Below are 17,356 nucleotides of genomic sequence, written 5' to 3'. Positions count from 1 at the left end.
CTTAGATTAAGACTGAAAGTTCCTCTGAATTAATGGTAAGTGTATCTTCTTTCAGGGTGACATCAGTCCTAGAACAGTAAGTATCATATCCTTCCGTTTAATCTGACTCACAACTCTGTATCTTTACCTGGTATAGCACCGTGAATTGGCATTGGACAATATCATACCCATGTATTAGTTCCTGCATTTTAATTTCTTTTTTTATGTTACTAAAAGTAACGTTGACCAAGAAAACAGCCTGATGACTACTTAGGCTAGCTCTACTTTACCGTATATCATAACACATATTGCTAAATGTTATGGTGTAATGCTAATACAATTTACTTCAATTAAATAATTATGGAAGGTAAACACAAACTTGTTAATTAAAAGAACCGACTGTCAGCTGGTCCCCAAGGAACATGAAGATCATGCAAACAGCACATATTAAGTATTACTATATGCATCTCATGAAGACTCAAATAGTGAAATAATGTTTTGTAGTTTTAGGTAGACATATCATGACATCCTTTGCGATTAATTATGTCAAATGGAAGATTCAAATTAACATTAAAATGGCGTTGCAGTATTTGACATCTACAATGTGTTGATTTGTTACAGTCGCCACTCCTGGAGAGAAGGCAGACACATTCTTCTCTGGAGACAAGTGGAGCAAGGGAGACAACCCCGGACCACAAAAAGGTAGTCCGATTTGTTCATTATTCGATTATACTCTATGATGCAGTTTCCATTTTTATTAATTAAGCTTGAGAAGTTTTTAGAAGAATGTAATTTCAGATTCATAAGAATATTCTGAATACTTTATCAGTGCTTCTGCTATCAGTGTATTTTTTCTTCCAGAGTAAACAAAGTGTGACTGACACATCCAGTGAAGGCACCTCAATCTCCAGAGCCACAACTCACAGTGATATCTCCTCTCAGTCTGCAGTCATTGAAGACACATCTGTGGGCTTCAGCAGGTCTGTAGACACGTTGGCTGGCCAGAAAAACACTTCTCCCAAAGAGGCTTCCAGTGACAATGTCCGTCGAGCCAAGAGTTTCCGTATTGCAACCAGAATGAGACCAATCAACTCACTAGATTTTGGTGATGTTATACCCAGCATTGATTCTGATTCAGAGAGTGATGTGGATGATCCAGATCTTACACAAGATGGTTTGAAAGACTATAATGATGTTGTGTTTAATAGTCGGTCAGATTTGGATGAATTGTCTGATGGAGATAAACCCAAGAAAACCAACAAGCAGAGTAGGTACACCAGTATGCCTATTTTGAATATCACACCTCCATCCAAGGATTCAAGAAACAGTCCCAAGGAAAGTGGCACAGTGAATTCTAACTCCTGGACAAAGAACAAACAAGGAAGTCTTGTGAATCTTCAGACAAAGCAGTGGACAAAAAATGGTCACAAAGAGCAGGGTAAAAGCATTCCTGCTTTCCATGACACTTTTGCCAAAAGGTCCCGTGACAACCTGACAATAAAAGCATTGCGTCACCCAGTTTATACTGTGAAGCACCTTTCGGTGGACTGTGATGCTTCTTCCATGAAGGGAATCAAAGCCAAGCTCACAAACTGGGGCAGCACTGAGAAGCTGACTAAGGGATCAATGACCGATGTGTCACACTTATCAGAAGATCCATGGGTGAAGAACCCAGCAGTTAAGAAGCTCTCTGGATCTGTCAGTGTGTCAAATGTCTCGGTCAAACCTCAGGTGAATCAACAGAAGAAAACTTCTGAACCTAGAGATCCTAAAAGTGGTAGCCGCGAAAATATGGACTGGAGGGTATATGTGAACCGAAATTCTTTAAATGATACTGAAAATCAGAAGTATTTTTCCAAATATTGTACCCAACCGAGAGGGACTATGACGCCGCCAAAAAGCCCTGTAGTAATGAAGCAGGAACATAACTCGCCAAACCCGATGAAGCAGAACACAAATGACTCTCCCTGCAACCTGGCATCCAGACCAGTCTCAACCTATGACACTGTTCCAGATATCCCCAAGGTTACGGTTGCCTCAAGCGTTCCCTCAATCATTGTTTCATCAACGTCTCCAAAGTTTCCCCATCCTGACCATCTCTCACGTCATAACCTCAACAGATCCAATTCCACACCCTTGACCAAATCAAAGACCATTGCTCAAGCTTCCAATAACAGGCCATCATCTTTCGACTGTGAGGGATACACAGATAGTGAGAGAATGGTAGCTGAGATGGAGGATTATATGAGAAAGTCCAGGGACAATAATTCTTCATCATCATGTAAGTTTCCAACCAATCTACCTGTTTTCCATTACAATGAGTTTGAGAAAGGGAACAGACATTCAAATATTTCTACATCATCTTACGAAAGCCATTCCAGCAGCTCCAGTGAAGGGATCATGGATACTCTGAAACACAAGATTCACAGCTGGACATCCAAAATTTCAAAACGTATGGAAGACAGCGATGGCCACTCGACATTGTCAAGTGTGTCAGATGTCCGTCCATCATCTTTGCTCATTTCAGATGATGAGAAGATGGAAGATGCAAAGAGTAAAAACTCTTCTTGTGAGACCCTGGACTCGCCACATGCACAAAAGAGAGGAACAGAGAGGCTGAAGAGGCAGCACCATCTTCTGGAGGAAGATGAGGAACTGAGGATATTCCTGAGGCAGAGAGGACTTGGTGGAGACTCTATTGGGTCCAGGATGGCAAATTCTCTTCCACCTAATGTCGAGGCCTTGATAACTGATAAACTAAGACCTCACAGTGCCTGTGTTCTCAGGGACAGTGATTCTCTTTCTTCCTATGAACTTTCCAGCAAGGAGACTACTCCTGAACCTCAGGCTCGGTTGTCATTACCAATTTTGCCCCCGGCTGCTGAAAATCATAGTCCTTTACTCAACAAGATGGAAATTCAGCAGTCAGACTCTGGCTTTTCTATGCAAAGTGACGTGACTGATAGTAATTCCATTGAGACCACTGCCGCTGTCATTAACATGACCCCACCTCCTGTCAAGCAAATGGATGTAGAAGAAACTGAACAGGAAAAAGATGAGGCTCCTACCTTGGATACTAGACAGAAAGAGTCAATGGTGTCTAGGGGGCGTACTCAGTCAGAATCGTCTGCTGATTCTGTTGATAGTTTTTATGAACGTCGTTTGTCTATAGCTTTTGACACAGAAGTTTTTCAGGATTCGGCAGTGTTTTGTGACATCAATATTGATCCTAAACAGAAGGTTGTGAAGGAGACCCCAAAGAAACCAAGACGGTCAATCAAAGACTTTGTTCAGATTTTGGAGGAAAGGAATAAACCAAAGACTCCACATACTGTTGAGGTCAAGCGTAGGGGACCAGGCTCTGTGATTCGTCAGCGACTCCAGACTCTACAACAGGCATCACAATATTCCAGACACAGCAGTAGAAACACCAGTGAAGAAAGGGAATTGGTGCAACCCAAATCTGTGAAAGATATTCAGCAGTCCCTGGTTACGGATTCACGATCTGGCCAGTCCAAGAGCTGGCACCCTAGTTCCAGCAGCAACATTGGCTCCATCAACAGCAGCTCGAACACATCCATCAGCTCCAGCTGCTCATCTGGCATCTCTGGGCCACACTTTGCTGTGGTTGGTGGCAGTAGCAGTCACTCCTATGGTGGCAATCAATTCATGCACCATCATGTACGGGCTGAATCTGAACACGGCAGAGAGAGCTCACCGGAACTTTGTGGTCTCAGGTCAGCACGCTCACTAGGCAGGCTCGACCAGTTGAGCACAGACATTGAGAACCTTGTCATCATGAAAGGATGGGTGAGGTCACTCATTAACAAGTTCCAGAGTGACAAGGAGTGACTGTGCATGCATGTCAGTGTGAATACTTTCAATATTGTAGTGTGAAGTAATAACTTTTCCTAATATTGAATTTTGAAATTGAAATGTTAAACGATATGTTTTATATATCGGAAGCAGTGGTCTAATATTTGGACAATATTACCAAGTTTCCATTGAATTGACGCTACATAGATTACCGAGTCCAACAGTAGGTATTTCACAAAAAGACACCATTATTGGGAAATTATGTTGAGGGATATATTCCCACAGAGAAATATTACCGATGTTCGTGCCTGAGTTATGTTGGAGATTAAATCATCAGCTGACCAATTTGATACCAGTGGTTTGGACTGATGTTGAGCTGTATGTAATCCTTTCTGGAAAGTTTATGAATTATGAAGATACAAGTGACTCATTGTAGCACACTAGTCTTCAAAACAGTGGTTTCATATCTAGTGTGATGGACACATTTGATAAACTAATATATTCTAGAAGTACATGGCTTTTGCTAACGCACGCACACGCACGCACACACACATACACACATATTATTGTTACAATTGATGATTCAACCATAAGGTGTATTCAATTTATATTTGTTCGAAGTTGCAGGATTCGTGTTTGCAATTCACTACTTGCTGCATGCCTTCAGTTCTGATTCCTTATGTCTATTGGTTCTTCCGCTGTGTCCATATCTGTGACTTTGGTTCTTCCGCTGTGTCCATATCTGTGACTTTGGTTCTTCCGCTGTGTCCATATATGTGACTGTCTACAGCTGTGTCCATATCTGTGACTGTCTACAGCTGTGTCCATATCTGTGACTGTCTGCAGCTGTGGCCATATATGTGACTGTCTACAGCTGTGTCCATATCTGTGACTGTCTACAGATGTGTCCATATCTGTGACTGTCTACAGCTGTGGCCATATCTGTGACTGTCTGCAGCTGTGGCCATATATGTGACTGTCTACAGCTGTGTCCATATCTGTGACTGTCTACAGATGTGTCCATATCTGTGACTGTCTACAGCTGTGTCCATATCTGTGACCATATCTGTGACTGTCTGCAGCTGTGGCCATATATGTGACTGTCTACAGCTGTGTCCATATCTGGGACTGTCTACAGATGTGTCCATATCTGTGACTGTCTACAGCTGTGTCCATATCTGTGACTGTCTACAGCTGTGTCCATATCTGTGACTGTCTACAGCTGTGTCCATATCGGTGACCATATCTGTGACTGTCTACCGCTCTGTTGACATCTGTGGCTGTCTACAACTGTTTACATCTGACTGTCTACAGCTGTTTACATCTGTGGCTGTCTATCGCTCTGTTGACATCTGTGGCTGTCTACAACTGTTTACATCTGACTGTCTACAGCTGTTTACATCTGTAGCTGTGTACAGGTTCTTCATGCTCTGTCACAACACTGTTTGTGCATGTCTAGTCAACAAATATATAGAAATTATTGCCCGAATGTTTCTATGTCATAATTACATGTTAGGAATAAGAATAGCAAGCATAATACATATTTTTCATTCCTATTATATATATATATATATATATATATATATATATATATATATATATATATGATATTGAAACACATGAGGGTAATAATCTCTTATCATAGCTTGTCATTCATAAAATAATTGATGTTTAATATGTAACTTAAGAAACCATGTATAAATACATGTTGGAGTGAACTGTACTATATATCATATAGTGCCAAATGATTTGCAGCTGTGTTTTTCTACAGAATTACCCACACATTTGGAAATCACTAATTAAACATATTGGGAACGTTAGGCAATAGTTCATTCAGCAGGCAGACATTGCATTGATGTATGGAGCTTAGAAGTAGTTCCTCCTCAGTGAACTCATTGCATATTTATTGGATCATAAAACCAAGTTTTTATGATTGGTTTGTCACATCAGTAACACAATGCTTTATATGATAAGTTTCTGTTTGCTAATGTTCTTCACTGATTTCAGTACCTTAGAGATGTGAAGGAAGGAGTGTTATCTATTGTACTCACCCGACACATGTAGACACACATTATCTCCTGGTTAATATAAGTATCACACAGAGGTGCTTGTGTTTACATGATGCTTGTATATTGCTATCATCTGCAAATATGGTGCTTATAGTTATTTGTATATATCAACTTAGCGTAGTGGATTTTCCATCAGGAATTGAATCTCCATATTTGATGGAAAATGATAAGTATGTGATGGTTGTGCTAATGTGTAGTTAACTTGGATAAGGGACATCTCAAGACTTGGCTCGTAGGATTCACGAGGAATGGCCATCAGTGCAGCTCCTGTAATAGACCAAAGACGACATACAAAAATAAAATTGAGAATCTTTGATCATAGTTTTACAAAATGTTTGCTAATGTTGACTGCATGAAAACTTCTAAAAACTTCTAAAATGGAGAAGAAATGGTAAAGTGTTTCTGCAAGTTTGTGTTATTGTAGAATGCTTTTATGCCACATATAATAAGCAGTCAGCTGTCCACCATGTTGTGCTTGTCATACTGTTCATGTTGTCTATTGGCGTGGTGGTGTTTAGTATGGTTGGCCATTTGATAAAAAATACAAAGTTGAAATACAGGATAAACATATGCAATAACAGTCAAATGTTCCGAATAAAGAATGAATGTTACAAATAAAGGTCATTATCAACATACGAATAATGAACTCAAAATAGGAAGCGATACCAATGATACAGCTGTGTATGATAATGCAGTTAAAGTGCTCAATGTATTACATCATTCCTTTTGCACTCATTGTGTCCAACAATATCTATACGTTACTTTTTTGTATCGAGCAGTCATTCATTGTCACAGGAAAAGAGGCACAGTTTGATAAAAAGTATACTCTTGTAATCTGCCTAATTAGTACATGTATTTTAGTACACAACCTTCAATCAACACTCATTTAACGCATAACATCAACTCTTTCAAATCAGTTACATTTACACCATGACAAAAAATTAAACATTTTACATTTGTCAGTTATATCATTGTTGATAGTCTGAGGTTGACCAAGTGCCGCATTCTTGCACAACATTCACTTTTCCGATCTTATGAAAATGTGTGTCAGAAATATATCTTGTAATCATGTAACACTTTTGTTATATGCTTCATACACTGAGCACTTTGGCGTGCATTTATCATATACACGGTGTAACAAGCTGATTAAACTTGGAATGTTTAATAAATTGCACTGCCATCTGCCGTTTTTTTTTATTAACAGTCCTTCAGCAATTCAGTGTCCTCTTTGTGCACCAACATTCTTTAGTACACCTTGTTTTTTGTTTGCGAGTTGTTCATTGGTATCGTTTTGTATTTTGAGTTCATCATACACATGTTAACAATTAAATTTTGTTTACCATTTATTCTTTATTTGTTACATTTGACAATTTGTGCATACATTTGTCCTTTATTTAAACTTTGCATTTTTAGACAGGATGGCCGCCCATAGTTCAGTTTATTTGAAAAGAATAATGATTGTTATATTAAGTTTGATTTGCCACTTGTTTGCTACAGTTACTAACACATTAATATGTTGCCCACCCGCCCACCTGCCAGTGCTTGCGACATCATATGGGCTGGAAGCAAGTAAATCTCTATGCAAGTGTATTTGTATATGAATTTATAAGTACACAAGAATAAAATGTGAGAATATAAGTCTCCATTTGTTTTATCATTTCAATGGTTTAAGAAAAGAAATTATTTCATGTCATGTCCGTGTGAAGTTTACAGTCTCGTTTAGATACCACGTTATTTGTCTAAACATATAGAGAAAATATGCTCAGAGAAGATGATTTTAAAAGAAATATTTTGTTCAGTGGAAACTCAAGCCAGTGACTATCAATCAGATAGTAGAGGAAGTGGCGTTGTAAGGAGTGGCAGTAGTGCTGAACTGCTCACTGCAGGATGGCCAAAAAGGTCAGCAAGGCCACAGGGTGACACACTAGATGAGCAAGGCCACAGGCTGAACAACTAGATCAGCAAGGCCACCGGGGGAACAACTAAATCAGCAAGGCCCACAGGGTGAACAGCTAGATCAGCAAGGCCGTAGGGTGACTCATTAGATCAGCAAAGCCACAGGGTGACTCACTTGATCAGCAAGACCACAGGGTGACCCACTAGATCAGCAAGGCCACAAGGTGACTCACTAGATCATCAAGGCTACAGGGTGACTCACTAGATCAGCAAGGATCACAGGATGACCCACTAGATCAGCAAGGCCCACAGGGTGACCCACTATATCAGCAAGGCCACAGGGTGACTCACCAGATCAGCAAGGCCCACAGGGTGACCCACTGGATCAGCAAGGCCACAGGTTGAACAGCTAGATCAGCATGGCCACAGGGTGACTCACTAGATCAGCAAGGCGCACAGGGTGAACAGCTAGATCAACAAGGCCACAAGATGAACAGCTAAATCAACAAGGCCACTGGGTGACTCCCTAGATCAGCAAAGCCACAGGGTGAACAGCTAGATCAGCAAGGCCCCAGGGTGAACAACTAGATCAGCAAGGCCACTGGGTGTCAAACAGTATCTCAAACAGAGACAAGAAATATTATAAAAAAATAAATTGGATGTCTCAAATGGATCTCTAGACCCGTGTTTGAAGCAAACCACATTCAGCGCCTCCACCTCCTGTCACTGGGGTAAACCACCCAATCCTCAAGTCAATCAAAATAATAATAAGACAAAATGACAGTGAAATCAAGTGTTTTACTGAAATCTGTACAACAGTCATGTTATGTCACAATTTCCTCTTAAGTAGTTCTCTTAAGTTCTTAAAAATGATAATGATAATAATATTGTTGATTGATGATAAAGTAAACCGTGTTACAGTCCTGCTTGATTAACTGTCACATCATCTGGTCTTCTGAAAACACCAGGGAAGGAGGAGAGATTGTCTGTCAATGCTATACATTACATATTCATCAGGTAAAACACGAAATGGATGCCCTGGTCTCATGTATAGTCTGGAAGGTAATTTAAGGTACCGACGTTTACTACAATATCTGAAAAACTATCGGACCTACTCCAGTCAAAGTTGGTATGAGATTATTAAACAGTCATACATAACTGGATATTACATTTAAAGACAATCGGAACCAGACCTGTTCGTCACGGGGGGAACGAGGGTGACAGGGTGAAGGTTGAGACGCCCAACGCTAACACCGTATTCGTGCGTGCGTGATTCCAGTGCACCCTTTCGAGTTGAGTTGATTGGTTCAACTGTGTCATATGGCCCTGTGATGCAGGGGTAGCATTATGCAGATGGCTGTTTCAATGCATGCTCGTTCCCCCCGTGACGAACAGGTCTGGTTGTTGATGAAATATAGTGATAGCTAAATAGACAGATTTTTTATTCATGCACCGATTGTCTTTAAATGTAATATCCAGTTATGTATGACTGTTTAATAATCTCATAATCTCAATAATCTCATACCAACTTTGACTGGAGTAGGTCGATAGTTTTTCAGATATTGCAGTAAACCTTCCAGACTATAGTGTAGGGAGTCTTCTCAGCTTTGCCCAATATGTATATGGCAAACAACACTGTATGAAATACTGGCTCAGTGGTAAAAGAACAGACATTTTACAAACTCCTTTCTTATACTACCCAACAGGTGTCTACAGAACTGTATGTCTTGCCAATTTACTGAACCACATTCATCAGTTTGCAGTAGTGGTAGCTCATACAAAATATATTCTGAATAAATTTGGTTAAAATATATTTCCTGTTTGGTGGCTATTTGTAATTAATCCCAGCCATAAATATAGTATTCTCCTTTGGGAATTATTGAGTTGTTTACCCTACTTCCCATCCAGCATAATTCTTCTCACCTGGCTAGCGTCATTGTAATTACAATAATTTCACATCAGAATAACTTCAAGGATCTTCAAAGACATATTCATGAAAATGTTTATTTCTTTTTCTTTTCCTCAAAACATTCACCACATTGTCTCATCTTTCATACATGCATACAAGAAACAACCTCCAACTTTTTGTAAATAAACATGGGATTTTGTCCATGATTACTCCCCACAGCACAATTTCTGAACATCATTTTCAATAAATAATCCATTAAAACATAGCACTATTGGTCAGTCAGCATGAGACTTGGATGAAATGAATGTTCTACTCAAACATACATGGATGAACACAATGTGAGGACATCTAAACCAAAGAGGCTAGGGTCAGTTGAGCTTAACACACTGCTTTAACCTTGCTCACAGAAATGGACTAACAAAAGACAATGGCTCTATATACAGGCACAATCAATGCACCACAAGCACAGGCAATAATACCATACATTCAATGTCGGACATCAAAGGCACCCAGCAACTAACAACACAAATTGGGAAAAAGTTGTTTTTCTGATACTGGGCTGGAGAAAGGGGGACAATTTCAATATACAGTATTTCATAACAAAGGCCCATGAACCAAATGAACTGTCTGTAATTTTTAGACTTTTGTATATCCCTATGCAGAAGACTAGGTTTCAAAAAGTGCCTTCTATAATGCTAAGTCGTGCCAGTACTTCGATGAGACACTGCAGGAGGCCAAGTAACCACTATATCATGCAGACGGGTAATATCAGACTGATTTCACTGCACTTTCATCACCAAGGGATTTCCGGTGTTGTAAATTGGATACCAATATGTAGTGCAATATTAATTCAAAATAAATCTTTGTATTCTTCATAAAGTTACAAGTAAAGCACTTAATTATTTTCAAATAGCACTACTTAATCATTCATAGAACACTAGAATAGGTGAGGAGGAATTTTCATTAAAGTACATAAAATAGGAGGAACAAACCTTTCATTGCTGGGTTCATGATTAGAAAATCAATTAACATGAAAATTATCAAAAGGTTTCATTGAATCAACTAAATGAAAGTTATGTATTAATTGACAGAGATCATGAAATCTTGTGCTATATTAACTCCTGGCTTGCGAATTGAAAGGACATGTTTGGCTGAATCAAAGTTGAAGCCTAGATTCTTGGTACTTCCACCTGCAAAGAGAAAATGTATACGTAAGAGATATATCAGGCACTGACGATACCGGAAATTCCAATGAACACCATAAGCGTCATGTTTACATGCTGGTGCTGACAAGTCCTTCAGTGCCATAAGGAATGCGCTTAACGCAGCTGAACAGTAGGTTACTTGTATATGTGGAGGAAGTATTCTAATACTTTCACTAGCAATTTCTTGGATAACTCAGATGTGATACAGCTGTGCTGTAACCTACTGTCTGAGAACCCCCATCTAGCCACATCCTACAACAGGCCTGAGGTAGCAGTAACCTACTGTCTGAGAACCCCCATCTAGACACATCCTACAACAGGCCTGAGGTAGCAGTAACCTACTGTCTGAGAACCCCAATCTAGCCACCTCCTACAACAGGCCTGAGGTAGCAGTAACCTACTGGCTGAGAATCTCCATCTAGCCACCTCCTACAACAGGCCTCAGGTAGCTGAGCTGCAAAGTATTCCGGAGTGGGGAAAGTCAAGAACTGCAGTGTACCTACCTGATTGCAGAACAACTGTTTTGGGAGCCTGCATCACTCCGACTATTATAACTTTTTCCAACCACTCTTTTGTTGGGTAACTTCCCTTTGGATCTAAATTTCTGAAAGAAGAAATATCAAACCTTGTCAGGTGATCATTATCACACTTCCAACTAATGCATGGTGGTAGTAATTCTCTGAAAATCTCTTGAATGAGACAAATCAAAACTGGTTAATGACAAAACATCTATGACAACAGCACAATTCATATTTAGATCTTAAAATATCTCCAATTCCCTTTGTTTCCTTATTCCTAAGTTGAGACTGGTAATTTGTGTTTACAGCTGCAGGTAGATTCCAACCATGAAAGGACACACAGTACTATACACTACACTACCACGTTCATACTTACTTGCTCTCAAGAGTGTTGCCCTTGTAGGTAAAGCCTCTATTAACATAGTGGCCATTTTTAAACTGGAATGTGTGGTAGTCATCTGCATATAATTCTCCCTGAGCCTCGCCCTGTTTGTGGAATAAAATACAAACTCATTCATATAAAAACTATACCATCAACAAGAAGGAAAAATCTAGTAGAACAATATTGTATTTGCCATAATAACCCACCCCTGGACAAACTTCTTTACCAATCTGTTAATAATCTTTTTAAGTGCCCCCAACTAAGACTGAAAATTTACATCATAGTTCATATTTTGTGTATAAAGAAATGTGACAAAATATGTTTACTACAAAATTTAACTAGTTGTGCATGGTTTTGATTAGTGACGCCTTTCAAAGGTCTAAGTGCACAAGGCTCATATTATGGCAATGACATCAACTCTTAAAAAGGGTCAAACTTAGGTCATTTATTGGTCAAAAGTTTAGAAAACTTCCCAAAGCGCAAAAAGGATTAAGAGAGGTTCAGTTTTAAAATGTCTGGTACAGGATCATATGACCCTACAATGTATTCCAACAAAACCTTAATGCAACACCATTGCACATGGCTGCTGAGCTAACTGGTGATTGTCATAAGCTAACTCCCCGATTCAACAGCCATATTCACATGCCTCTAATTGATGTTCACTGGTTGCTGATGGCTGCATGCAGCCGGCCTCCAGTACTTACCTGCTTGTCAAGACAGACAACCAGAGTAAATGGATCATCATACATGAGGGTGGACGATCTCCTGATTCGCATTTTCCGGGGAACAATAGTGCCTCCTCTCTGATAAGCTGGGATCTGAGGAAGATAATCACATGCATGCTGGTATTAAAAACATCAATTTGTTTAAGAGATCAAGCTGGCAAACATGACTGGGATTGACAACACACTATGAAACAAGTGAACTGGCCTACCTTGTCGAGTGCTGCTGCCACGCTCTTCTCCTGCTCCCCGTGGTGGATGTCATACGTGAACAGGTCATACCACAGCTGAAACAAGCAGAACACTGCAGTTCAACTACCACCTGAGCTCTACCAGTATTCTCTAGCAGTAACAACTCTTAATTTGTTTTGACATTTGCAAGGCCTATACAATTTACCATTTAACAAAAGCATTTATCCTTGACATAATGTAAGTCATACCCTAATGACATAAGTATGCAAATTAGATAACTGGAAATGGGATGTTTTTCACTGGTTCACATGAACTGGTGATCCTACAAACAACAGAACATAGATTCCTTTAGATTCATTTGGAGATGTTATAATAGATAAAAGGGGAGTGACACAGTGTTGCCAAATTGCTATTAAAGGTCACCGGATGGTTACTGATGGATGGTATCGAATTTGAAGTTGACTGTCATAGATACAGTCTGTAGATAACATGCCCATGACCAATTTCTTGACGAATGATGACGAGCTGTATGCCTTTGGTATGCCTTACTCATGCAACCCACATTTTATTGGAAACTGAACCGAGAAAGTCAAACTATTCACTGTCATGAAAAATGCGTCAAGCAGCCAGTTTCTAGATGCCTAAATGACTTACAAATCACTTGCATATACACATCTTGTTGAAGGGTTGAATAACAACAATGTTAAACCAAATAAAACATGCAGATAACTGCTTACAAGAACACCAATCTGTCAACAGTTACCTTCACATGTATGTTAACCAACACCAAGAAATAGCAATTTCATGATAGACTTTGTGTTTCTCACAGTTTGCTTTCACAAAAAGATCAAAGATTAGATAGATGGATTCATAGATGGCTAGTTTATTCAGTACAGTATATAAGAGGCTTAATGGCGTAAAGTACAACTGATTGATATTGTATGCTCAGTCACTTTAGGTTAAGACATAGGCTAACCGTTGCAGAAATCAATATAATCAGAATCTAACATATTTACCATTGATTGTCTACATTTAACAAAAATAAAATACATGGAATTCATCTTCAATTTCACCAGATGTACAAAGGATACAAGTAGCAGTACTGGGATTAACATCTTTTGACTAAAGGAGAATATTACATTATTAGTGACATCCTAAATTTAAGAAAAAAAACCTGAATAATTGATGTAACTAAATGAGTGAAGTATATTTCAGCCCACAAGAAGATGTTAAACAAAGGTAATTGCTAAGATGTTTGGAGATACATACTGAATATTGAATCCTGAATCGTGCTAACTTTGTAAATATATGTCTTTAATTATCTGCCTAAGAAAACACAAAAATACCTTTTCATCTCCAACATATTGAGCAACCCACACATGACCAAACCCTCATAAAAATAACCTATATCTTGTGAAGCCCACATATATTTACCACTGTCACAGAATTGCTTTAACATTTTATAACATTAATAAGGAGATCTCCATGTCTGCTGCATTTTCAGTAGTTTTAACCAATATTTTAATGCTCTAACTTGACTGAAAACAAACATTGGATACCTAGCCATTTCACCCAGAACATCCTTATTTGAAGCATATTTACCTATACCACAAAACATTGTTTAATAGGGCTTATGCACCTTTCAATGTGGCAATACTTCATTCACCAATGTCTAAATGACTTGTCTAAATCAACAGTGAGACCCCAGTTATAAGGGAAGGCTTCCAATACATACAGTAACTTCCATAAACCATGAACAGTATAATAAACAATAACATGTACAACAAACAGTAACAACACGACATCTTCAATTTCTTGTGACACAAACTGTCCCATTCTGTTTTGATAATGAAAACATGCTCATTTGAAAAGAATGAGTGAGTGATGATTTTACAATGCTTTTGGCAATATTCCAGCAATATCACAGCGGGGAACACCAGCATGAGGCTTCATACATTGTACCCATGTGGGGAATGGAACACGAGCCTTCAGCATGACGAGCAAACGCTTTACCCAATAGGCAACCCGACCACCCCCGTTTATAAACAAAATGAATAAAGCGGGGTTAAAGCTACAACTGCATAAGATCCAACCAATGGTGAATCTTACCATAATCAAAAATGTATTCATATACGATATACGATAACCATAGAAAGCATGGTTGTCAAGCAACCTTAAAACTACAGGCAAAACACTGTGCACATGTCCAGTACAGCAACAATAGGTAGGTGTCTTGATGCTTTATGAATAAATAACATTGTCTATTTACATTCCAAACATTGAGTCACTGACATTAATATCATGATTTACAGAAGCTACATGATATCAAAAGAGAAAGAAGGTGCTAAGGAACCAACTGAAATTCTGAAATGCATTCTGTTTTATCATTCATCTTTGATATTGAATGGACCATGAATTCCTTTTTCAAATCAATGATCAATGGAATGTGGCCGTGACCTTATTGACAGAAACACAGGTGGATAATGTACAAGACCTACCTCTCCTGTCCCGGGGAAGTACACAGTGGTTGTCGAAGCCCCCTGTTCCGTCACAGGCTTCACCAACAATGCGGGTCCTGGAGGGAAAGAGGGGAACTGTCAGGTTTATTATATCATCATGTGAACCATGTCAGTCCCCATCTTTAGTTGGATGCTAATTGAAAGTCTTGAATTATTCCTTCAAATGCCATGAGACTTCAGTTATGCTGGTTCTGCAGATCAGACTAATTTTTCATTTTGGAGAAAGATAGTCAGCTAAAACTGTATACTTTTTAAAACAGTTGAAGTTTGAATCTACTGTATATCAGAGACATGCCAAAGATAATTCTATTTTTCACATGAGTGAGAATATGTATGATATTAATATATAATCATTCTGACACAACAGATTGCAACTTCCTTTTTCACTTCAATCATATAAAACAGAACCCAAAATGTGCCTCTTCTGCATCTGGGGTGCCCCTGTTGTCCTTGCGTACCATTCAGAGTTATCTGTCCTTGAGCCCTCATTAGTTTCTCATTAGTATGTATACTAACATCATGAATATGCAGATTGATGTAGATTATTTCTTATCCCGACACAACACAAGGCAGTACTTAGGCCACAGCTGGAGGCATGTAGGGTCTGACAGGAGGACATGTTGGCAAGGCTAGCTGTGCTCAGAGTGCACCCTCTTCACTATTCCAATGTAACCCGTCACATCCTTTCCTATCATGCAAAGCTATGCTACCTAGTATCTCCGAGGCTTCCGATACATGACACCAGGAGGATCGGAACTTCCAACAGTAGTGCACAGCTTCAAGAGCCCAGTAATCCCTCAGAATATTTATTATGACGCTATGTGGCAGTAGGAAAATATCTCTTAGTGGTAGCTTGTAAAGTTGATCTGAACGCCTAATACAAACCATTATCGAGTGATTTGGCTGCAGCCTCACGTTGTATCGTACATCAACAACAGTTTGATAATCCAACAAATGTTTTGTTGTGTCAACGTTGAGTGTTATGGTTGCAGTCTCAATTCATATCTATCATCACACAATGGCCTGTGCTTTTCTGATAGAGCACCCAATAACCATGAATGCCTTCCACATGTGCAGAGCCTTATCTTGGGCTGAAAGTGCCTGTTTTGTGCATGAATGACGAGGTGCTTTCCCATGGTGAAGTCACATGGCTGGGTTTCCAGCAATCTGTTTAGTTCCATGAACCGCAGTCTTCTGGGCCAAATCATAAAGTTGTAAGAGACACAAACACATGAAAGTTGCTATTGCTGTTGAGAGGGCATATCCTCTAATTTCAGACGAAAAGCGCATGTAGTGATGCTGATGGCATCACATATCCAGATAGCCAGGAGAGGTGAAGTAGTCACTGGAAGAAACTCGCACATTCACAATGTGGAGGAACCTGTGGTGACAGGTTAAAAACTATAGCAGCCTTGGTCAGCAGTAAGATGGAGAAGGATGTTTATGCTGATAGCCATACACCATAGCACTTATCCAAGGATGGTGTTGTCTCTGCTAACATTGGATACAACACCAAAAGGTAGTGGGATGCTGAGGACTGTATAAAAGGGTAGGCATCGGCACCTAATTAGATGCCAGAGCCAGGGTAGTTAGGGTCATCCAAGGAAGTATAACCAGGGTATTTTAGAAAAAGGGTTTTTGGTATTTACTTAAAATGTAGTTTACTAAATTAAGCTTTTGAGTAAAATATAGACGCATATGAGAGAAGTGACTGTGCAGGGTGAGGGCATCACCCCAGGGCAAATGATTATTGGTTTTGCTTCTCTTAAGTGATAGAGTATAACTTTACATTAGTACAAAGAATTGGTAGAATTGGTCTTGCAATAAAAATGTCAGAAGAGAGATAGATGGATGGAACAAAATTGTTAGACTTGTGGTGATCAAATATTAGTAAAATCTAAATATTTTTTACATTTGTATACTTATCCTGCATTACTCCGTATTGCATTTACTGCTGTCTTTGACAGAGTGACGAACTGTGTGAGATCCAGCTGCTGAAGAAAGTTGTCCCAACCAGCTCAGGAGGCAGCGCCCTCTCACAGTCGGCACGTGACCCGGAAGTCATGACGTCACACAAAAACACATAACTGCTTTAAACATAACATCTGAAACTTCGTGGGGAGGTAGCGTAGCGAAAGGGAGGGCACTT

At 39.4% G+C, this 17,356-nt stretch overlaps 2 protein-coding genes across 5 annotated transcripts in view; one reads left to right on the top strand and one right to left on the bottom strand.

Moving 5' to 3' along the window:
* The window catches only part of LOC139444318 (uncharacterized), a 110,743-nt gene extending 103,254 nt beyond the window's left edge, over positions 1-7,489 (top strand). For all 4 annotated transcript variants that reach the window (XM_071225252.1, XM_071225254.1, XM_071225256.1 and 1 more), the window contains 3 exons: positions 56-76; positions 601-681; positions 841-7,489. In XM_071225252.1, the coding sequence (XP_071081353.1) occupies positions 56-76; positions 601-681; positions 841-3,831 (3,093 nt within the window). In that variant the 3' untranslated portion in view covers positions 3,832-7,489. The remainder of the gene's footprint in view (positions 1-55; positions 77-600; positions 682-840) is intronic.
* Positions 7,490-8,544: 1,055 nt separating this feature from the next.
* Positions 8,545-17,356, bottom strand: part of LOC139442315 (neutral alpha-glucosidase AB-like) — a 53,938-nt gene continuing 45,126 nt past the window's right edge. The window contains exons 18-23 of the mRNA XM_071223106.1: positions 15,187-15,263; positions 12,709-12,783; positions 12,479-12,592; positions 11,769-11,878; positions 11,378-11,478; positions 8,545-10,859 (exon numbers count right to left, since the gene is read on the bottom strand). Of these exons, the coding sequence (XP_071079207.1) occupies positions 10,750-10,859; positions 11,378-11,478; positions 11,769-11,878; positions 12,479-12,592; positions 12,709-12,783; positions 15,187-15,263 (587 nt within the window). The 3' untranslated portion in view covers positions 8,545-10,749. The remainder of the gene's footprint in view (positions 10,860-11,377; positions 11,479-11,768; positions 11,879-12,478; positions 12,593-12,708; positions 12,784-15,186; positions 15,264-17,356) is intronic.

This window comes from Haliotis cracherodii, unplaced genomic scaffold (assembly GCF_022045235.1).
Source record: "Haliotis cracherodii isolate W230 unplaced genomic scaffold, xgHalCrac1.p SCAF_5, whole genome shotgun sequence".
In the NCBI taxonomy this organism is placed as follows: Eukaryota; Metazoa; Mollusca; class Gastropoda; order Lepetellida; family Haliotidae; genus Haliotis; species Haliotis cracherodii.
Note: the sequence above shows the minus strand (reverse complement) of the source record. Positions and strands in the feature narration are given on the sequence as shown.